The following is a 22933-nucleotide window of genomic DNA, read 5'->3' as shown; positions in this document are numbered from 1 at the left end:
CCCAAAATGAGGAGAATGAGTGAGACAGAAAAGAAAAGTTAAAAAAAACAATCTATTAAAACCTTAAGTATTCAAACAAACAACTCTTTTTTTCCACATTAAATTGGCCGTTGACCAGGGAGAGTAACAAGATGTACTGGCTGGGTTGGGGATACTATATGATAAAGGTCCCTGAACAGATGTGAATGCAGAGTATTGCAGTATATGTACAGTACATGTGCCTTACACCACACCTCCACCTCCACCATCACTGCTCTCTAATAAAGTAAAATTGATCTTGTGCAGAAGCTCAAGCTCATAGTGGGATCCTGTAATCAGGACTTTCTACCCTGATTTCCCAGTGGGCCACATAGCTTTACCACAACATAAACATGACACACTGCAACAGCAGAAAAAACATGTGTAAGTGATGCTTTTCCAATTATGACAAGTGCACATGTAAAGCCTGAAAATATTCAGCATATTTAATTCTTCCTGTTGTTTTTGCCCTTGTTAATTACATGATGTTGATATCGGAAATGTTAATAACAGATGGATGGATGGATTTTATACAGTACAAATTAAACGTGATTGTTATTTGTCATCTTTTGTTCTTTACAAGAACATAATCTATAATGAACAGTATCAATGAGTTAGCTGTACAAAATCATTTTATTACAAAAACATTCATGATTTATTTTGAAAAGCATATTTTAAACACAAAAATCAAGTTCCCTTTGTAAGAAATAACACACCCCTGATGTCAATTTTTGGCCCTTCAAGAATAATCTTGAATTAAGAGGTAAAATGAAACACAGAAGTAAGTTTTACCATTCGTTTTACATTGTAATTTGTAAAAGCCCATAAAGTGTAAAAAAGAAAAAAGTAATTTATTTCCCTGCAGCTGTGTAAACAGACATGGATGATATGTTTCACTCCTCGAGGAAAACTGCAGCTCCTCCACCCGGCTTTGATACGAACAAACTTTGTTTTTCCATCGCTGCTCTGCGTGAATCGGGGAGGTAGAAAGCTTCTCTCACTGCTTGTAAGAAAGACTCCACTTTCTCACTGGGAACCATGGAGACAGCACAGCCGCCCCAACCTGCTCCTGTCAGCCGAGAGCCCACTGCCCCCGACTTCCTGTAACCAAGAGAAACAAGAAAAAGCTATTTATGACTAATGTATGTTTCAGTACACTGTTTCAACCTCAGTATGGAGCATTAAGAGTTAGTTAGCTGATAGGTATAGAACATGGAAGAGGTAAAGTGTGATCGTATGATGGTAAAGCAGCACTAAATATACAGCACACAGGATGAGAGGTCTAGATTCCACATTTCCTTTAAAAGTTTTTATTTATTTATTAAATTTGTTTACATTTTTCAACTGTATAAAATAAAGTGGACATTTTTGAGTGAATGTGGAGCCGAGAGCTCTTCTCATAATAAAGACTGATCATTGATTGATTTAGTTTTGTAATGTACTACAACTTAGAAGCATTTGAAGCTCTATTATTCATTAGTTTAACACTTAAGTACTGTTCATAATCTGACCCTTGACAGTATCCCCTCATCATTAATCTTCATATCAAACTTCTGAACTTCACATCTATTTTTTCATTCATAAATACTGTATCAGCCATTAATAAATGGGTGATTAATCCTTAATTGAGTTTTCAGGGAGCAGTGAATTCTTTAGGTTTTACACAAATTGTTTATGGAGAAAAAACTCTATATGGTGTTATGTTACATAAAGCGGAACAACATAACAGCCATCAGGATTTCAATGAATGTTATTGAATGTGAAGAATGCAACATTTTTGAATGGTTATTTTTTAAATTTTGTAATATTTACGGGTCAAATTTAACCTGGAACACCCTCCATGTACAAAAATATGTATCAGCTACCAAAAAATGTTTTAAAAATTTGAAATATTTACACTTTTGCATATTCTGGGTCACTTTAGGAAGAGTCTTAAAATTGCAGGCTAAAAGAGTGACGTTTAGTGTGTTTTTACTGATCTCATATGTAAAAATGGGTCAAAGTTAACTTGAACAGTATGTAAGAGTTAAGGATGTACAGTATATGGCACAATATTGGCCTGTAAACACTGCGTAACTGTGAATGTAAATAGACATTTTTTAATAGCAGACATTTTGTCTTGTCATAGTAGGAAAAGGTATTTCTATTAATATTAACGATAGTTCTGATTCACTTAAGTGTCCCGATAAGCAATGACAGTGTGACAGTGAGCCAGCATGCTCAATACCAGGACCCTGAAACTGAAGCAGCGAGATGGAACTCAGCCATCATGAGTTTTATTATTTACACCTTTGTTTTTGCAGAGATTACAAAGCAGATATCACTACACCACACAACTAAAAAACTACGTCACTTCACCCAAAGTTTGATGTTCTTAAAGACCTACTTCTTGTATTAAGAGTCAAATCTCTAAAACTACATTGGCTACAAAAAGCCCGACATCAGCTGTAATACAAAATGTAAATGTAGCTCATTTTATCTCATTCTGTCCTGTATCGCAGTGAGTGAAATGAGACTAATTTGCTGCACTCACAGACAGATGTCCACCAGTTGGTCCAGTTCGGGGCAGCTGCACTCGTACAGGTCTCTGCAGCTTGCATGGCTCTGGTTCATCAGGTCTCCTAGTAGCTGTACGGATTCAGTGGGTTCAGAGTCACATACGCTCTTGAACCGCAGCACCCGCGCAGCTTCACCGTACACGTGCTTGGCTCGCTGGTACAGCTTGAAGTGCGTCACTGAGAGAGAGAGGAGAGAAAGCATGTGCTGTTTTGTAAAATCTGTCTGTTATTCATCTGAATGGAGACTCTGATCCTGCCAAACTTTCTTCTTGGTTGTGATGATGTCGACATAGCTGAGCCAAACTGACATATTTAAATATTTTGACGAAATACCTCAATATCAATGAAATATGATGATATTTTCAGGATCATCTGCAGCTTTTTAGAAGATATTTACACAAAAGAATGTTTTTGAAAAAGAAAACTATTAGTAATGGCTGGTCACCATTCATTTGTTTAAGCTAGAACAGGTGATATGCTTGTAATTTATGATGCATAAATGTAATGTCATTAAGTCCAGGAATATATAGATATCACACTACATTGATAACATACAACTGTATGTGCAAATAATTAGGGCTACAGCTACTGCTGACCAATCTGTTGATATGTTTTTTAATTTGTTTAGTCTATAAATTGTCATAAATAATGATAAACGTCTATCTCAACTTAACAGAATCTAAAATGCAGTCCAAAAACTCCAAGACATTAAATTTACAGTGATAGTAAAAGAAGAAATTCAAGTTCTCACATTTCAGAAGTTAATATTTGGGATTTTCACTAGATAACTGACTAGATTACTGAACATTCAATTAATGTTTTAATCTGTAATCAATTATTCAACTATTTGTTCCAGCATTAGATATAATCCAGATATAAAAATACATAGATGAAGCTATTTGCTGTTTCTCACCATGCTGAGTGTTAGCGCTCAGCAGCTCAGTGGAAAACAGCTCAGAGGTGATGCCCAGAGCCTTGCAGATCTCCTCTCGGCTGTACGGTTCAGGGTGCAGCACCTCATCCACCAGATCCAGCATCTCCTCCAGAGACACCTTCAGCTCCGTCTGAACCTGCGCCAGCTTCAACAACCTGCTCGAGTCCAGACCCCGGGCCTGGGCCAGCATCTGAGTTCACACCAGCCAAGATATTTTGTATAAAGTTTGATGGAATATTACACACATCATCCATCCTGTTCAAATGCCAATCATGTTTTTCACTTTTGCCATACAAATATTTACATATTGCTCAGAATCAGACCCAACACAGGTGCAGCTCGACTACGTCTTCAAGTGCAACACGGAAGTTCCAAGATAATCAGTGTTAAAACACATCTCTCTGTACATTTTAATGATTTCCTCCATTCTCTGTAAGTCAAATGTCATTAAGCCTGTGATTGTAATTTTTTTAGAGCAGAAGTTGATTGGTCTTTGGTTACATTATAAATCCTGCATTAAGTCATGGTGCAGGCTGAATATCTCTTTAAAATACATTTTCGAACTCTGCAACAAAGGACAACTGAAATATAACTGTCAGTGTTCAATTGTATCTGAACACTACAATATGTAAAATATACATATACACCTATAATATGTAATGGAGTACATACTATATGTCACTGAAAGACACTGTCCCTTTACAAGTATTATGTTTACCAAATCAACCCACTCTTTTTGTTTGAAAATATCATTTCAAAAAAAGAAATAACCCTGCAAAATGCATTAAAAAGTCTGGTGAATGGAGATTTCTTCTCATTTTCATGGACACAATATTTATGCTCATGGGTGCTAGTAAGAGGACTAACAGTACCGGGCCTACAAAACCTTTTTTAACTTGTGTCCCCTTAAAACAAAGTGATGCTTGTTCAAAACTCACATCAAAAGCTGCACATGCAAAGTAAAACCTTTTTTTTCTTCATCTTTTCAAGTTGTCATTATTTTACCTGTATCTAAATTAACAGACGTGATAATAACTTTATAGTGTATAATTTGTTAAATCATCCTTCGACCCCCCAGAATCAGTTCGAGAACCACTGATCGGGATGACTGTACCTTTGTGGCGATCCGACACTCCACCACACGGATGTTGAAGTGAGAAGAGGCAGCTTTGTTCATCTCCTCGCAGCAGTTGGAAATCACAAACATGGCTCCATCTGGGAGTTTGACATCAGTGGCCCGCAGAGGCTGAAACTCTATCAGCTTTGCCTGATGGAGGGCAGAAAATTCAAAAGGTTGAACTGCTGACTAGATAGAAAATATTAAATAACAAACCAGATCATTACTTATATGGTAGGGACTTTGCACCAAACATATATTCATTACGCATCTTTTTAGACAATTATACAGTGTATTAATGCTTTATAGTGTAGTGGAGCTATTCAACGAGCACAACATACAGTTCCTCTTTCTGCCAGGAATGAGATGGACTGGTCCATGCCCCCTCCCTCTGTGCCAATGTAGCGCTCACATTTGGCACATATCTCAGCCAGCGCCACCTGGAGGAACACAGAGCAGAACGAGGAACAGATTAAACAGACCAGTCGAGAAGGACAAACACTCTCTTACATTGACTGACGGCATGAAAGTGAAGCACATTATGGGATCATTTTGAAGTTGGGAGTCATGTTTGCTTGTAGAAGAGTTCATCTACCTCTTCAGCCTGGATTTTGATTAAAATATTTTATGACCATTATTTATTTTACTTACTTATTTATTTTATTGTACTTATGTTTTATAATGTTTAAGTCCATCTTACTTATTTTAACATCATTGTCTTTTTCAGTTTTATCTAATTCTTATTTTATTTGAGATGTATTTTACTTATTTTTATTATTATTCACATGCATTAGTCTTTGTACTGCCTGCATTTGTTCTCATTGTTGGCTTGTCAGTCATCTGTAAAGCATTTTAAATTGCTCTAACTTGTACAAAAAGTGCTATACAAGTAAAGTTTGATCGATCGATTGATCTTTTGCAGATTGAATCCCTTATATTTGTCAATTTCTGCCTAAAAAAATTGTTTTTCTTTAAAAAAAAAAAAAGATTATATAGTGTCTACAAAAAATGCCTCAATTATAAAGCATTTTACCTTGGAGAGGGACTTCTGATTTGCCTCCATTGTAACGAGCCCGGCACAACAAACTAAGGCACTAGAACTGGACAGGCCAGAGCTGGGAGGAATGGTCCCATCAACGACACACGACATCCCTGATAAAGGAGCAATCCCAAACTTCTCCTGTAATAAAGACATAGCAAACGTAACCAACATTATATGAACATTTTACCATCATGTATGCAGTATTACAGACTGGATACTATATTCTATCCTTGACGTGAATGAAGAAGCATCAGTGCAAAATCTTACCTGAATACCTTTAACTCCACAGAGAAAATAATAATACCACTTTGGATTGTCTCTGTCTATGGCAATGTCACCTGAACACGACACGTTGAAATCGCTGCAAAGAGACAAACAACAACAGATGAGGATACTGTTTCATGCATTTTAAGCTCCTGAATTAATTACAAAATCAAATGTAAAAGTTCAGCAATGATCACGAGTGTTAAAGTCTTACTTGTATTGAGGATTTGTGTTGGCAAGTTGGATTGTCCCTGAATTGTTCACTGAGACGGCTGCAAGGATATTCTGTTCAATAGCCATTGGGAGCACAGAATAGCCACAGTAATCGATGTGCTCTCCTGTTAAATGTGAGAAATGTGAAAAAAATATGAGAAGGAGTCGACTGCTGAATAGACTAAAATATTTTATCTGACCAATATTGTTGGATAAAAGCTTAAATTTGATTATTTTCCTTTCATAAAATTACATATATCTCATTTTTTTCCTAATGAGGGTGTTGATCCACTTTATGCACAACACACACAGACAGAGATTAAGATCCTCCACTGAAACTATGAATTAAATTCCTTCAGGAGGCAGGAGGGATTTTTTAATATTAGGAGCCTTTCATCTAACAAATAATACAATTTTTTTAGCAGTTGAGTAAATAATAAAAGTGAAATGAAACCTACCTATGAGATTAACCCTGCCTGGTGCACATGCGTAGAAAAGAGGAGATTTTCCATACTTTGTTTCAAATGTATTTTTTAAGTTTTGCAGCCTGTAAAGAATAAGAAATGAACAATGAAATGAGGGAGCATCAGACACAGAAATCATCTGTTTTCTTCACCTCTCTGTCTCTCTTTCAATCAACACATCTTACATCTACTCACCTCTCATTGGCACTGATCGCAGTTTTTAACTTGGGCGGATTTGTGGCCATCTCTCCCTGTTTAAAACGACTATGAACTTGTGGCTGTCAGACAGCTGCACTCACAGCTTTTGCAGATCCTGGTCGAGATCAGCTGACTGTCACAAGAGGAGCGCGGACACCAAAACCACTGAACTGGGATCAGCTCTAAAACACGAGTTCAAGATTAGTTCTGTGTCGGTAACTTGGTGTTAGTAACAGAAGAGCTGACTCTGAAACAGCTGACGGTGCAGCGGCACAAACACGGAAGAGGCTGGAGGAGAGGGGGCGGAGTCAACTTACGTACAGCGATACGTAGACTCAGGGCGATGACGTCACAATATACCTATTTAGTTATTATTGAGGACAAAATTCACCGGACTGTCTCCAAACTCACCTTTAAACGTTTTATTGTCAAACCCCAGCAGTCTGGCACTTTAGTTAAAATTGTAAAGAAAGATCTAAAACAAATTTGAAAATTAAAAAGATTTTAAATAGCCTATTTTGGTTTGATTTGAACTGTAACCCCTTAATAATTTCCTGATTGTGCTTTGTGCAAGTCAGGGCGTTTATTTCACCAAGAACCTACTGTATTTTTGTATGACTTATGTTAAAAAAATCTAAACAATTTTATTGTCCACGTTTGTTGAACAAAACTAGAAATTCGTCTTCAGCTTGCATAACAATCAACATATATCACATCATTCACATAATACGTTACATTAATTATAAGAATAATAACACGTTATAGAGATGTTAACAACACATTTTCACTTTTTATTTTTCTATTTGACTTGTATTTTAGATTAAAATTATGCAACGTATTTGATTTTCACTTACATGTTTTTGTGCCATTACAATTCCGCCTCTCTGAATCTCTAAATAATAAGCATTTCTTTTTGATGCAATTATACCACACGTCAGGCGTACAACTGCCAAGATGAGAACATAACATTTTAAAATGCCAGAGATCAAGAGCCAGCAACCTAATTTGCATAAAGTGACCTAGTCAGATGCTGTTTCCATATGCGGTAAACTCAAAAAAAGCAAAGCAATGTGATAGATGTCCCTCTTATTAGAGGACACAGAGTAGCCTACATACCGCCTCAGATTCTGTTAAAGATTTGTTCACATGTGTAATGTTTGTTAACTTATTTCAATTTCCAGTATGATTAATGCACAAAATGTTTATCTTTAGTAGACAAACTATGTGATTACATAGCCTATAGGTATACCTGAAAAAACCAACGCAGCAAATGTTTACAGTTTACTGCAATCTTTTGCGTGCTAAGCAACAAAGTGCATGCTTTTTTGCACTTTTTCTATTATTCAATGTCAAAAGATGGAGTTGTATAAGGTAAAATAAGTGACGAGAGACATCGCCTTGTTTCATAGACTTGTTTCCAGGGAAACACGGTGACTACACTACCCAGGATTCTAACAACTCTGTTACCATGGAGACGTAGTTAGCTTCGCAGTTCCTGGATTGGCAGTAAGATGAATAGTGTTTATAAAGTAGCTACTACCATGCATTTTTTGTTAGGGAGAATGAATATTAGACAGATGTACGAGTCTATTTGTGAAATAACGTCAGTCATGACGATATAAGAAGCTCTGTTCAGTCAGTGTTTATGTGCTCTGCCAATAAGATCCGGAGCGGTTTGGCGCTGCTGCTGCGCGCGAGTTTTCAAAGTGGGCGAGACTGCTGCTTAAAGAGGAAGAGCAGCCGGCTAACGTTAGCCTGTGTTAGCTTTGTATCTCACGAAGTTTACTGCTTGGACAAATAGTAACAAAAGTGGCGTTAAACTTCTGAACGGACCCGTGAATCTGTACGTTTGATTAAACGTACCTAGCTTAGGTTTTTCTTAGCATGGCCAGGTCGTTTTTTATGTCTGTCGGGTTCGTTGTTGCAAAGACAAGCTAGCATGGCCAGGGTAACGATAGTTAGCTAGCTTAGCGTCGCTGCTTTGTAATGTAAACAGTAATGTGGCTGGCAGTTAATAAACATTAACGACAGTACTTCAATAAAGGAATACGCAGCTCACCAAAGGAAGCAACAGTCCTATTTTGCAAGAGGTAAGCTATGTGTCTGTTTGACTCGTTGATATCAATGCGGCAGTCACATAACTTTTAGCCAGATTATACCGTTATCTTCGGTAACTCATTTACTCATATTTAACGCCAACATCAAACGTAATAAATGACGTCTCCTGGTTCTTTGTAACTTCCCCTCTTACGTTTGTTTGTTTTTCCACCTCTTTTCCCAGCGCACCATACACCAACAGGCTGTGCATTATGTCTATTGATTTTGACAGTGCTGCTCTTCAAACCCAGCATGATGAGGAAGAATACGATCAAGAGGACTATGCAAGAGAGCAAGAGGTGCAACACACATAGTTATTATATTGTAAAACTGTTTTTGCCACTTCCCAATTGTTGGATTTGGTTTTGTCACTTGCCAGAGTGATTTTGTTAAAGGTACTCTGATTGAGCTATGTTGGTTTCTGTATTGAGCTTTGTTGGTTTCTCTATTGTTCATATAAATTCAAACATCTATTAATCAACACGTCAGATTATAGAAAATATTTAGGGTACACTAAAATTATATAAAAAAGTAGCTTGTAATGTGGAGTGCTCCATGCATTACTTGTCTCTGCTTCAACACAATGACTACCAGCTTTACCTCACTGATAGTGCATAATGTTAACAGTCATATTGGTATGTTAACCTAATTATTACTATCCCTTTTGAGCTGTTGTGAACATTAAATTTGTGAGGTTCTGATTTGTTCTGCTCTGAGTTAGTATTGTTGTTTGGGGAAGCATTTGAGGGTGTGCATTGTTTGAATATTACAAGCACCGGCAGCTTCACAGTTAGATAGGTATGTTGTGTTAGTACTCACGCCTACAATCTGTTGCACCATGAACCTGTGCTATTATTGGCTCAAGGAAAAATCCTCCTTTCAGGTGTGTCACACTGAAACTAGTGCTGCCCTGTAGTTTCCCTACTTTCTCTCTATTTAGGTTACCTTGATTCTGTGCTTGGCGCCACTTGTACTTGAATAGAGTGAGCATGAAGAAACTCGCTGAATGTCTTTCCAGTGGGCTAAAACAATCAGAAGAATTGGACTTTGGAAGAATATAAATCTGGAAATTGATTTTTTTTTTTTTGTGGAGTAGCCTATGTATTACACACAAGCTGGTCAAGTGGACAATGTTTGCCACCGGTAATTGGAATGTTTCTGCTCCAGTTAACCATGCTATATGTTTTGTCTAAACAATGGAGTTCTTTCTGAGCAAAACACGGCAATACTGCAGGGAGTCGACCACATGCCAGGCACATTTTGGATGTTTCACACAGAAGGTCTTTTCTGCAGAGAGATTGGACTAGGAGGTTATCATGTGGCTTCACAGCTGATGCAGAAGTGCCTCTTTAAAACTTTGTTAAATGTGTAAGTGGGATAATATGGGTCCTTCGGTTGTGGACACAGTGGAGGATTTGAGGAATATTCAACAGTCCTTGTGGGAAGTAAGTCCAGCTGGCTCTGCTTGTTCCATCACTCATGGCTGGTTGCAAAGCAAGACTGGTCAGTCTGTTACTGACGTAGAGTAGAATTTGCTTTGTTGTTTTTGTGACATAAAGTGCTAAGCTGTTTCGACGTGAAGACAAAACATTGTTGTTTGTCAGTTTTTTGTTTGTGTTTGTCTTCACCAAAAGCATATTAAGTGTATTTTACAAATACAGTAGAGCTTTATTCCAATGTGAGATGTACACATATGCTAAATGACACATAAAATACCCATGTTTGTGAATACTAAAACTTATGGAAAATGTTTCTTTATCTGTATTGAGCTTTATTCATCACTGGGCAATAGAATTTTGGTTTAACCTATTTTCAAAATACTGAGTGCTGAATTTTATTGAAAATTAAATTGTTTCTCAAAATTGATGTTTTAGATCTCTTTGAAGCAAAATTATAAAAATGTACCTTCTGACATTTTGTCTGCCTAGCAGTGATTGCTGCTCCTCTCTGCTGTTTTTTTTTCTGTGTTCTTTTTATAACTTGGTTGCAGAACAACCTTGGTGACTCATTTCCATGTGCTATTTTTCTACAGCTGCACAAACTGCTCACGGACCTGCCTGATGACATGCTGGATGACAGTATCGACTCCTCCTCCCCAGAGCTGGAGTACTCTACCTGCAGCAATAAAAACACTGGCAACAGGTAACATATACTGTATGTGGTTGTTGACACATTAATAATCTGCATAAGTATGAGTGACGTTCAAAACAAGTGAGACATACCATGAGTACATTCACTGTGATATAATTATGCTTTTTCTTTGCCCTCTCAGCCCACGGTCCACATGGACTCAGCAATGGTCAGACCATCCAAGGCCAAACTCTCATGAACAGGTATGGTGTTAGTTTGTTCTCACAGATTTTGGTTTTCTAAACTTCTAATGTAAAAAAAAAAAAAAAATGAATCACTGTTATTGTCAATGTCTCTCTAGAACTATGAAGTTGACTATGATCAAGGCTCTCATGAGTACGCTTATGAGGATGGAGAAGTTCAGATCAATGGACATCAGTGTCATCCTCAAACTCAACCTCTGCCTCGCACCTGGAACCAGCAGTCACAGGATCACCATTTCACACAAGATTATATGCACACCAGCATGGGAACAGAAAACTCCACAGAGACCAATGATTTTTCCACAGATGAAATGTCTAACCCATACCCTCAAACCACTAATAACCCTGTGGAATATAACGGAGAAGGAGGACGCAGGGACAACCACATCTACGGGGAACACAACAATGCCAGAAATCATTTTCAAGTCAGTGGAGTTTTTTATTTGGTCTATTTCATCATAGATGCAGAATAAAGTAACAGCACATGCATTGATGGTTCATTACCATTATTGTTGCTCTTGTCACATAAAGTCTCTTAGAGCTTATAAAACAGACATGCTGTCTAATTTCAATTATTTTTCCCTTTATGTATATTATACATTTTATTTCATACATGAAATATATACATGTGCCTTTCCTTTTCCTTAAATAACTGTCAACGAACATTTTGTTATGTTGCAGTCTGCACATTGTGCAATGTCATTGTGGGTTATAAGAGTGATACTGTAGTTTAATTTTGCTACTTCGAGTTTGTTCATTCTTGAGTTGCTGAAGACAATAATATTTTAATTTCAACATGATGTGTTTCTTGTGTTTTATCATCAGAATTTGAAGTCTGGAGCAGCAGACAGAGTTGTGGATCAGTACAAGGCCAGCTACAATCCTCACCATCCTGCCCGTCAGCCAAAGATGTTTAACTCACAGGCTGCACACCAAGAACGTCAGTTTGACCATCTACAGAGAGAATTCCTTGACTCGACACAACGTAAGTCTCACAACCTTGATTAAACCCTTGAATTAATAACACAGGAGTAGAGTGATGTAAATCACAGTACTGTAGCTAAAAAAGTGATCTTGTCTCAGCCTCCGGACAAAAATCACATTTACTGGAGCTCTACAATAGTTTGAGTAGAAACACTGGGTTCAATATTTAGTTTTTATAAAGTGGTTTATTTTAAGAGTTTTATTTCCTCTTTTAGAAATAAAAATTATGCTTGAAATTATGCCTAGTATATATGATGAAGTCAGAAAGGATTCATTTGGTTATTCAGCCTGCATGAAAGTGTAATTTCTCATGCAATTAGTAAGTTGCTTTAATAGCCTTAATTAGTCAATGTTTTTTGGATTCTCCACCCAGGATGTAAAAACAGGGAGTTGTCAGCTGATTACATCAGTTTAAGGCGTCAGTGATTGATGTGTTGAATATCAATTTTGTGCTGCGTTTCAGAAACTGCTGATAGGGAGCAGCTTGCCCAGCTGCAGATTTTAAACAAGGCTCAGCAAAGACAAATTGAAGACCTGGAGCAAAAACTGGAGGATTCAAGGCGTAACATGAGATATCTCGAGCATCAGTTTGCTATCGTCAAAGGTATGTTTCGCAATGTTTTAACTTTCAAAATAAGGGGTTAAAATTGCATCTCACTTTATTACAATACTTAACCAGTGAAAAGTAATGTGATTTGACTGATTTTGTTGTACATCAAGGATTAAATGTCATGCTACTGCATGTTATTATTTATTGTTTTTATGTTTTCCTGCAAACATTTAAAAGTTGTGAAAATTAAACAAATCACTTCAGCTTTGAATGAATAAATCTCTAACCTGAGGCTTTGAAGAGTTATGAGATACTTTCTATGTCTCACTTTTGTGTTTGGCACTTTTATGTTTCAAATGTGTCTGGTTGTGGCATAAAGACATATTATAGGATGTATTATCTTCATACATATCTGTCCCCTTGTGGCTGTTAAGAAGCATTGCAGTGTCTACAGACACAGAGGGACAGGATCCTATGTTGGCCTTATGTGTCTGTATTTTCTTGCTTGACTCTTATGGGAACATAACATAATATTTTTAATTATCAATAGATGAAAAGGATGGTCTAGCCGTGAGTCTCAAGGAATCAAGTCGACTGGTTGAAGAGGCCAAGGAGCGAGAGGTTCAAATGCAGAGTAAATTTAAGACAATGGAGCAGCAAGTACAGGCCCTGAATGAGAGAGACCAGGAGGTAAGTTCTGTTCTGACACATCCTTCTTTTATTCCAGTCCTCTTGTTTAAAGCAAAATACATACAGGTTGTATAACCAGTGGTGCAGGAATTGATCCTGTCACAATATTTTGCCCATGATAATAAACAATGGTATTGCTAGTATCACCATACAGATAATTGACAACTGCAGTACATTAGATTATCTGTAATTGGAGAAACTTGTAAAAAGCAAAATAATTGTTGAGAAGCAATCAGACATACAAGGTTTAATTAGTGGATTTTAAAGCTGTCAAGCTAATATGAAACACCTCACTGAAATGTTTCATAATGCATCACTGAAACAGAGGCAACGCAGACAGTATGAATATCTTCACAGAAAGCTTTGATACAAGATGCTTGTTTGTTTTTAGTTTTGAGTTGTTGAGACAGTATTTTTACTTTGATTGCAGAACACGAAGAAGCAGAGGGTGGCAGAGGCTGCAGTAGACAGTATGAAGCAGCAAATGTTGGAGCTGTGTCGCTCCGACACCCTGTCCAGAGCACGGGAGCAGCATGATCGAGACCTTGCTGTCATAAAGGAGCAGCATGAGGTTGCACTCTTGGCCATGGAGCAGAAGCTTGACTCTACCTCTCAGGCTCTGAGTGAACAGGTCTGTAGTTTTACTGTTACAGGATGCAGCAGTGAAACATAAGATTAATGTGTCAACTTGTTAACAATTATTTTAAATTCAGATAAATATCCAGACATTTTCATAGTCCAAGTCACTTGAAGAAATACAATTGTAAACGTATGAGTATGTTAACAGTTGTTTGTTGCTTTCAGATTGCTTTAAGTCAGAGGTTACGAGAGCAGGTGAAGCAGCTGGAGCGCCAAAGAGAAGAAGAGCAACTGGAGAGAGCCAGAGTTGTCAATGCCCTCACTCAGCGTCTGGAGGAGAGTCAAAAACAATGTGCCAAGCTTCTGCAGACAAGTGAGTGAACACCTCTGCATGTAGACTGTAACCACATTTTTAACATGACTGAGCAATTTTGATGTACATGCTCTTATTTTTCTCTGTTGTGGTTCTGTTTTCTCAAGGTTCAGTGCAGGAGACGAGTCAATTGCAAATCAAACTACAGCAGGCTCAATCAGCCAAGGCACTGAGTGAAAATATGAACAAAGTCTTACAGGTTTGCTCTCCTATTTTCTGTGTTAGGATGGAATCATCCTCAAAATGTTATTACTCAAAAAAAGGTGCTTAAACTTGGTTGACTAAACTCTTTTTCTTTTATTTTACATTGTATCCTGAAGGAGGATCTGGCCGATTTGAAGGAGCAGATTACTCTGTATGAATCTGCTGTTAAACATGGTGTTATTGCATTAGACCTGAATGGTGACTGGGAGAACCAACTGTCTGAATCCTGCATGGATTTAGGATTAAAGAAAACCAACAGGAAAAATGGCACTCTTCACAGGTACAACATGATAATAGAGTCATCATGACTATGAGTCTTGGACTTCTTGAATTGTCTGTGTCCTTTTGTCTTTGTACCATGAATGCAAAGTGTTTACTATGAAACTTTGTGAACAGACAATATTTCTACCACTCTCACTAATATTAATAATAATCCTTTATTCCTACGCCATGGTCAGTACTGCCCTGGCTAACCTGTCAGACTCTAAGCTGCCGAAGGATGAAGCTTTGCGGCTGCTGCGAGTGGAGATGCAGCGCTGTCTGGGTAGTTTAAAGGGGAAGCGGCAGAAGATCAGCCATCTGCAGGAGGAGCTCCAGCACTGTCAGGCCAGAGTGAACGAGCTGCAGACCCAGTTAGATGAAGCCAAGCTCAGCTCTTCGGTGAGGACTCTACATGACCAGACATGATGTTAAATGCAGAAAAAGGGAAAAACATGCAAACTGTTTAGGCAAGATGATGAACGTTTAAAAACAGGGACCTGAAAGGTTTAAAGAATTATATTATTGTATGTTTTTCACCAACACTATTCAGTTGTGCTGGCAAAAAAAACTAATGATATCAGATCTGTCCTAAATGGTAGATGGATAATACAATTCATAAATAACAGGTGAGAGATTAAATGGCTCTGATGCAGACAGTGATCATAAAAAAATGCATTTATGTCCACAGGTCAGAGAGACCAGCCCCATCAAACATCTAGACATGACTGGAGAGTCTAAGAAAGAGTTAATCAGACTACAGGAAGACAAACGACACTTGCAAGAACAAGTGGAGGTTGGTTATCACCAAATGAGTCATGTGTTAATATTTTGTTTGTGTTTTGATTAAACAACAAAAGGTTGTTGTTCTGTTCCACTTCTAGGTGCTAGAAAATAAGATTAAGGAGCTGAAACTGAGTGAGGACAAGGTGAAGTCTGCCAACTTGGAGCTGTGCACCAAGATGAGGGAGATGATCCAGGACATGGACCAAGAGAAGCAGGAGGCTGCGGAGCGGTAAGACACAGTTGGAAATAAGATTACATTTAATGTTTTCTTTTTAACCTCCTCATGAGGTGTTTGTGTGTATTTATATGTATGGTTTCTGTTTCTTCATGGAGATCTGAACGGATCAACCAGCAGTATAGGGACGACGTGGTGAACCGAGTCAAAACAGAGCTCATGCTGGAACATGATGCTCATGTTGAACAGCTGACTGCACAACACCAGCAGCAGCTCCAACAACTGCAGTAAGTCTACAGTATGTGACTGAGAATTTGAGTGGTCGGGAAACTTTTGCAACTTATTTACATTAATTATTGTTTCCTACACAGGACCCAGCTGTCTGAGGTCAATGATAAGATGTTGGCAGTGCAAGAGTGTTACATATCTGTCTGCAAGGAGAAGGACATGCTTGAAGAAAGAATACGAGACAGGGAGAAGGAGGAGGCTTTGATGAGAGAAAATGAGGTATGCAAGATTCAGAAATGTGTATAAAATATTAATTATGGTTGTTGTGAAACGTTTAGTTATTCATTTATCAAAATTGTTGGTGATTAGTTTTCTGTCAAACATTAAGGTAATTTATCAAATGGCTCATTTTTGCCTCTCAAATTTAGTTTGTTTTTATGTTTATCATTGTAAATTCATTATTTGGGGTTTTGGACTGTTCAATATGTCCATATTTACCTATGTTTTCTTTTGTTTATATGTTAGTATATACAGATGTTGTATGTGTAGATTCAGCTTGGAGTGGAAGCTTTATCTATACATTTTTTAAACTATTTATTCCCATGACTGTTGCTATAAGTTGTATTTCACAAAACTGTTACTGAGCAAATAATTTGCCTCTAGATTGTCTGAAGAAAGGAAATTGTTTCTGATTGATCGGGTCTCATTTTCAGCAAAAGATAAGAGGGGAGAGCGGTACTGTGAAGAAACTGAGAGCTGAGCTTGAGGCTCAGCATCAGGCCTCAATAAACCAGCTGAAAGCTCTGTGGTCCAAAGAGAAAGAGACTGAGATCCAGCAGCAGGTGAACTCTCATGTAACCTCAGCCAAGGCTGCTTGGAAGGAGGAACTGCAAGAGGTATGTTTTTCACAAATTACTGTCCATCTCCCTCAAATCAGTGATGACGGTGTCACATCAGACTTGAGGTTTTGTTCTGGTTCTGTGCAGATGGAGAGGACCTGGACCCAGAGGCTGGAGGAGGCTAGTAGAGAGAAACACAGACAGACTGCTGAAGGAACCTGTCAGACAGATAAGACTGAGGCCAGCAGTGTGACAATCACTGTTGAGGAGCTGGACTCCAGGCTCAGTGCCCAGAAACTGCAGCTGCAACTGGAAACTGACAAAGTCAAACGCAAAGCGGTGGAGGAAGCCAGGAAACAAGCCCAGAGAGAGCTTCACGAGAAACACCTGGAGGATATGGCCAAACAGGTCAGTGGGCTTTATATAATACTTATGCTAGTCAGTTATAAAGGTCACATTTAGTAGTAAACATGTGTGTGACATTGTTACAGGTTGAAGGTGCAGTGACCAGAGCCTATAATCGCTGGATTGAAGATTTGACTTCATTACCAGAATACCAAGCTTGTCTCCAGACAGAGAAGGAGAAATGGGAGGAACAACAGGAACAACACACAGAACATCAGGTATGACCTTTTCATTGTGAGCTAAAAAAGTGTCACTGTTGTTATCTGGCTTTTCTTTTCTGATTACACATCTTTCTTTAAATGTGTCAGGTAACCCAGGCCCTGAGGGAGGCAGAGGAGCGGTGGCTTAAGCAGCACAGGAACCAGCTGGAGGAGCAGAGCTCTGAAGCGCAGAGGGTGGAGGAGCTCCAAGAGGAGGTGGCAACTCTCCAGAGCCAGCTGGAACAAGGGAGGAGAGAGCAAGGTGCCCTGCTGAAGGCTGAGCTGGCCGGAGCTAGAGCGGCCTGGAACCGAGACAAACAACAGGAGATCTCTGTTATCCAGGTTCACAGTGAGCAGGTGTACCAAACCAAGCTGCAAGAGCAGCGCAAAAAGCTGGAGCAGGCTCTGCAGCAGGCTAGACAGGATGCCAATCTCCAGAAGAAGGAGCTGCTCCTGCAGATGGAGGCCAAGCTGCAGCAGACTCTGAGGGCCAGGGAGGAGGAGTGGAGATGTCAGCAGGCAGAGAAGGAGCAGGCCCAGACACAGCAGATGAGGGGGGATTTACTTGCAGAGCTTCAGACTGGGCTGGCCGAGGTCCAGGGACAACTTCTCAGGGATCCCATAACAGATCAGCAGGGCACCGAAGAAACCAGGAGGACCAGCGGGGCCACGTCAGAGGGCACAATAACACACATCATCCAAACTTCCTGCAAAGACATAGTCAACAGAGCAGTATCCCAGGCCAAGAAGGAGTGGAAAAGAGTGAGTGTTATTAGATTATCTGTTGTTTAAAGATGAAACAAGTGATTGTATCTGTTAATTATATAAGAGGACTGGCTTTGTTCAATGATTGATTTACTGAGTCAACAGACTACGAAGGTTACTACCACAAGGAGTACTGCCATGATTAAAGGCTGCAGCATTGAATATATAATTTTTGAATGTGCTGTCTTTATGATGTTGTGTTTCTGATGTGGTACAATGTTTATAAGTTGCTTTTTCCTTTTATGGCGTCATTTTTTCCCTCCTATAGATAAGTGAGGAGCGGTTGAGCCGGGTATTAAAAGAAACGCAGGAACAGCACGAAAAAGAAATCGACAAAATGCAAAGTATGTGACATAAAGTATCAATTAATGTCATGAAACTGAAGTTGAGTGACTATCAACAGTTTATATGACGTTATCATCCACTATATCACCCACTGTTTCCAGGCTCCTTGTCCCAGAGGAGAGAGCAGACTCGTTGCAGGAAGGATTGTGTTGAGACTGCAAGTAAGCTGCAGAAGAAGAACCAGGAGCTCCAGAGACACTTAGAAAAAGCGTGTCGTCAACTCCAGCACAGCGTTCGAGAGCACAAAACTGCTATACAGCATCTCAAAGGTATTTTATTGCATTTAAAATGTGTGTCTAAATGGCATCTAAATAGATTTACTCAACTGTATCTGTGCATCTGTGTTAATGAGATACACTAATGTTTATTGTAGATGAACATGAAAGCAGCTTACAAAAGGCAAAGGCGGAGCATCTGCAGCAGCTAGAGGATGTGAAAAAAGCCAAAGAATCCTCAGGGTTTGTATTGTTTTTGTCATTTCTACTCTTTATTTCAAAGGTCATAGAAATTAATTATTGTTATTATTGTTTCTTGAGCTGTATTGTTACACTGTCTATTGTTACATGACAAGTATGTCAAAAAAAAAAATCATTGTGTATTTTTTCCTTTCAAGATAAGTTTGTTTAAGCATATCAGATCTGGTTGCATATTTAAATATTCCACCAAATTAAGTCACAACTCAGTGAACCTTCCTGATTTACATAAATAAATGAATAAAAGCCAGTTAACATTCAGCCTTATGATAACTAGCTTGACAAATGGGATTATGTTGATTTATGTTTGCTTGATGTGTTTGACTTTTTACTTTTGAAGTGTAAGTAATCAAATCAGTTATTCCTTCTAGATATTATGTCCCGCCCTGACATCCATGCAGAAACAAGAAAGGAAATTAAAGCTCTAAAAGTAATTTCATGAAAAGTAATTTCATGAAGACCCAATTTAGAGTTGAAGTTTGACAGAACAGCGCTTGGCCTACTGCTATTTTTATATCTATTTGATTGGAAATCATTTAGACTTTGCGTAGCTATGAGTGAATAAATGTAATCATTTGCAGAAAGCCAGAAAATAGTTTTACAGGATTCATGAAACTTGGCTCATGGAAATTAGTCATGTAGGTTCTGCTCAGTATTCAATCAATAAATAATACATACTGTATTAATGTAGCTTTTACTTTATATGTGGATTTATTGTCTTCTTTTAAGCCACATGATGAGCATGGTGGTAGTAGCATTGATAACATGAATTTCAATAAAATGATGCCAACACATTTAATGTTCTTTCTTACAGGACTTCTGATCAACTTTCTGACCAACAAAATCTTCAGCAAGGCCTCGAGGAGATGAAGCAGCAATACCTGCAGACTGTAGAAAAGATCAGAGGTTGGTAATGATGGCCTTCAAAAATATTACATCTTTGATGAAAGGAGTCGGTGCAGACAAAAGTAGACACTATTTCCGCACTACATGCAATGTCCTGTACGGCATGTGGATCTCCTCACCATGTGTGGATTTGATGCAGGTTTGCATGTTTATATGTACATGCCTAGAACCTCACCAAGTCACTCACAGACTGTAATTGTGTTTGTGTGGCAGGAGACATGCTTCGTTATCTCCAGGAGAGTCGGGAGAGAGCAGCAGAGATGATCCGCGTGGAGGTGCAGAGGGAGCGGCAGGACACTGCCAGAAAGATGCGGCGCTATTATCTGACCTGTCTGCAAGAGTTACTGGAGGACGGAGGAAAGACGACAGGGTAAGAGGCCATAATTGTCCTAAACTTGTTTGCGTGTTTGATCATGGTTCCTCGGGCTAATTGTATTGATCTTCCTGTCTGCTGCAGGGCTGAAAAGAAAATAATGAATGCTGCAAGCAAGCTGGCAGCTATGGCTAAAGTGCTAGAGACACCTTTCAAAAGTAAATCTGGAAAGAACTACAGTTTACCAAGTGAGTCCTTTTGTATAGAACTGCTTTACTGTTGATTTTTTTTTTTTCCTCAATCTGATTGTTGTTGATGTACGTTATTGTATTGACAGGTTGTCCGACAGCTGTGTCCACCACTGGCTGCCCTCCAGGTTTCAATAAGAACCCGTCGACACTAACTGAGCTTCTTGACGTCAGACCAGAGGAGAGATCCCACAGGGGAAAGACTTCTGCTGATTCAGAGCAGAAACTAACCGCTGCAGTGAGGACTAAACCTTTGAGCCACCAGGACATTTCTGCATCTAGGAAGGATGAGGCCTCAGCGGATGCAGGGATTAAGCTCCAGGCGGCTGGCAACACACAACTCCACTCTCATAAACCTTCTCAACAGATGGCCTCTCCGTCCCAGGTGGATTTCGCCTGTGTGTCTGTGAGGAGTAAGAACAGGGAGCTGTACCTGCAGGGAGGTGAATGTGTCATAGCAGACAAGCGCCTCAACTCAGAGCGACAGAGCAAACCCCCCCTCTGCCAGGAGGCTCCTGTCAGAGATGAGAAACGGACCGACTGGAGCATGACCAGCAGTGACTCGGACATGGACTTCCAAGTCCCCAGACTATCCTACTCAGGAAGGAGAGTAGAGCCGGTGAGGCCGTTTTCTGTGTCTGCTGCATCAGCCACTGACTTCAAAGAGTTTGGTAGTCTTACCCCGGACGCATCTGACCTGACAGTTTATAATGAGATCGCTAAGAAGACACCTCACACCCAAACGTTGAACCATCCCAAAGCGAAGATGAGCGCACACAGACAGCCCACTCCTGGCTCTGAGGGTGAGAAGCAGCATGGCGTTGGTTCCAGGCCTCTGTTCTCTGAGTTGAGACAGTGTCAGCAGGACAGCGGCTTTGACAGTCCTTTCTTCCAACAGAAATGATAAAAGTGAAGAACAAGTCTGAGGTGAAGTAGGGAGATGAGTTTGAAACTCATTTGATGATTTAAATAAGTTTACCAAATTGTGCCTTTTAGTACTGTGTTTAAGGGTTACATTTTATAGATCCTTCATGGATGTGTGCAGTGTGTTCATGTGTAGCATGTTGCATTAAAATTAAAGGAAATAGTTCAACATTTTTAGAAATACACTATATTTGCACTTCTACTTATTTGCTTTCTTGCCAAGTTTTGGATGAGAGGATCGACACCATCTCATGTCTGTACTCTCAATATGAAGCTACAGCCGGTTAACTTAGCTTAGCACAAAGACTGAAAACAGATGGAAACTGCTAGCATTGCTCTGTCCAAAGATAACAAAATCACTAATTAACACATCACTTGTTTGTTTAGTCTGCACAAAAACCAAAGTGTAACAATGAAAAATGTGGGTTTTACAAGGGGGGTTATGTGCCAGTGAATACAGCAAGTCACTGCTCCAAGCCAAGAAAGAATAAACAAATGAGATATAACATTTGATGACAGTTTCTTGGCCAGGGGGAGATTGAAACAGACTGGATGTAACATGTAAGCTAGGCTAGCTGTTTACAGTCTTTTCGCTATGCTACGCTAACCCACTGCTGGCCATATCTTCACGTTTACCACACAGACATGAGAGTGGTATTTATCTGCTCATCTAACTCGACCAGAAAGCAAATATGTGTATTTCCCAAAGATGTCGAACTATGACTTTAATTCATGGCTTGTTCCAGTGTAAAAAAAAAAAACGCTGGTTACATTTTATACCTCTCTGTTGTGGCCTAGATTATGTGTCACATCAGGCAACAGCAAAACATTTAGAGTTCTGTAAATACTTGTTTATTTTGGCCTTTCATAATCCTGTTTGCATTTCAGTCTAGCTTTCAAAATGCAGCTGCGGGTCTTTGCCTCACTGAGATTTAGGTCAGTTTGAGGAGCACAAAGCCAAAACATAAACTTGCTGTCAGAATATTTGCAGTGCTCAGTCTGGATTTTACAGTGTTGGTGCTCACTGTTACCCTGAGAGGTCTGATGAATACAGCCTCGATAACTAGAAACCCACAAAACTTTTCTACATTTTCACTGTGACGGTGTTAAAGTTCATAGTGATATTTTACTGTAACAAACATCCCTCATTTTTTGACGAATACCACAATGTTTGCTCATGAAAGCGAATGTCTTACATCACTTACTCGTGATGTAAGTGATGCAAAAATCTCTCCAGGTCGAAAGTCATAGTTCTGCCGATACTGTAACTTTAACCTGTGATATCCTGAAGAGATACCGGCTGCACCCTGAGTACCAGACAAGCTGCTGGTTTAGACAAATTGTGTCGTTGTTGTGTTTTCTCTCTGTGGGATCAGAAGGATTTAGATTCCAGTGTGTTTGTGTTTTTATATTTTAAAATATTTTATATCAAGTTAATGAGATATGCTGT

The 22933-nt window shown here is 39.0% G+C and overlaps 2 protein-coding genes across 4 annotated transcripts; one reads left to right on the top strand and one right to left on the bottom strand.

The window, feature by feature from the left end:
• Positions 1-439: 439 nt before the first annotated feature.
• Positions 440-9077, bottom strand: galk2 (galactokinase 2). 3 transcript variants are annotated; one of them, XM_044356461.1, is made up of 11 exons: positions 9060-9077; positions 6806-6990; positions 6605-6693; positions 6148-6271; positions 5937-6030; positions 5661-5807; positions 4969-5067; positions 4625-4777; positions 3490-3700; positions 2552-2753; positions 440-1119 (listed from the first exon to the last, which is right to left on the bottom strand). In XM_044356461.1, exons 2-11 carry the CDS (start codon positions 6853-6855, stop codon positions 912-914), a joined length of 1377 nt encoding a protein of 458 aa, XP_044212396.1. In that variant the 5' UTR covers positions 6856-6990; positions 9060-9077; the 3' UTR covers positions 440-911. The 3 variants fall into 3 exon arrangements, with proteins under 3 accessions (XP_044212396.1, XP_044212395.1, XP_044212394.1); XM_044356460.1 differs by lacking the exon at positions 9060-9077 and adding an exon at positions 8868-9035; XM_044356459.1 differs by lacking the exon at positions 9060-9077 and having other exon boundaries at positions 6806-7141.
• On the top strand, positions 8215-21835 carry cep152 (centrosomal protein 152). The gene is made up of 28 exons (XM_044356456.1): positions 8215-8898; positions 9090-9204; positions 10938-11047; positions 11178-11238; positions 11337-11663; positions 12064-12223; positions 12686-12826; positions 13323-13462; positions 13893-14093; positions 14267-14414; positions 14522-14613; positions 14735-14898; positions 15077-15278; positions 15568-15672; positions 15761-15891; positions 15996-16124; positions 16209-16344; positions 16779-16961; positions 17052-17312; positions 17396-17527; positions 17618-18271; positions 18543-18618; positions 18721-18888; positions 18993-19077; positions 19907-19998; positions 20212-20368; positions 20456-20559; positions 20649-21835. Exons 2-28 carry the CDS (start codon positions 9118-9120, stop codon positions 21461-21463), a joined length of 5061 nt encoding a protein of 1686 aa, XP_044212391.1. The 5' UTR covers positions 8215-8898; positions 9090-9117; the 3' UTR covers positions 21464-21835.
• The last annotated feature ends 1098 nt before the right edge of the window (positions 21836-22933 follow it).

This window comes from Thunnus albacares, chromosome 7, assembly GCF_914725855.1.
Source record: "Thunnus albacares chromosome 7, fThuAlb1.1, whole genome shotgun sequence".
NCBI classification, from domain to species: Eukaryota; Metazoa; Chordata; class Actinopteri; order Scombriformes; family Scombridae; genus Thunnus; species Thunnus albacares.
Note: the sequence above shows the minus strand (reverse complement) of the source record. Positions and strands in the feature narration are given on the sequence as shown.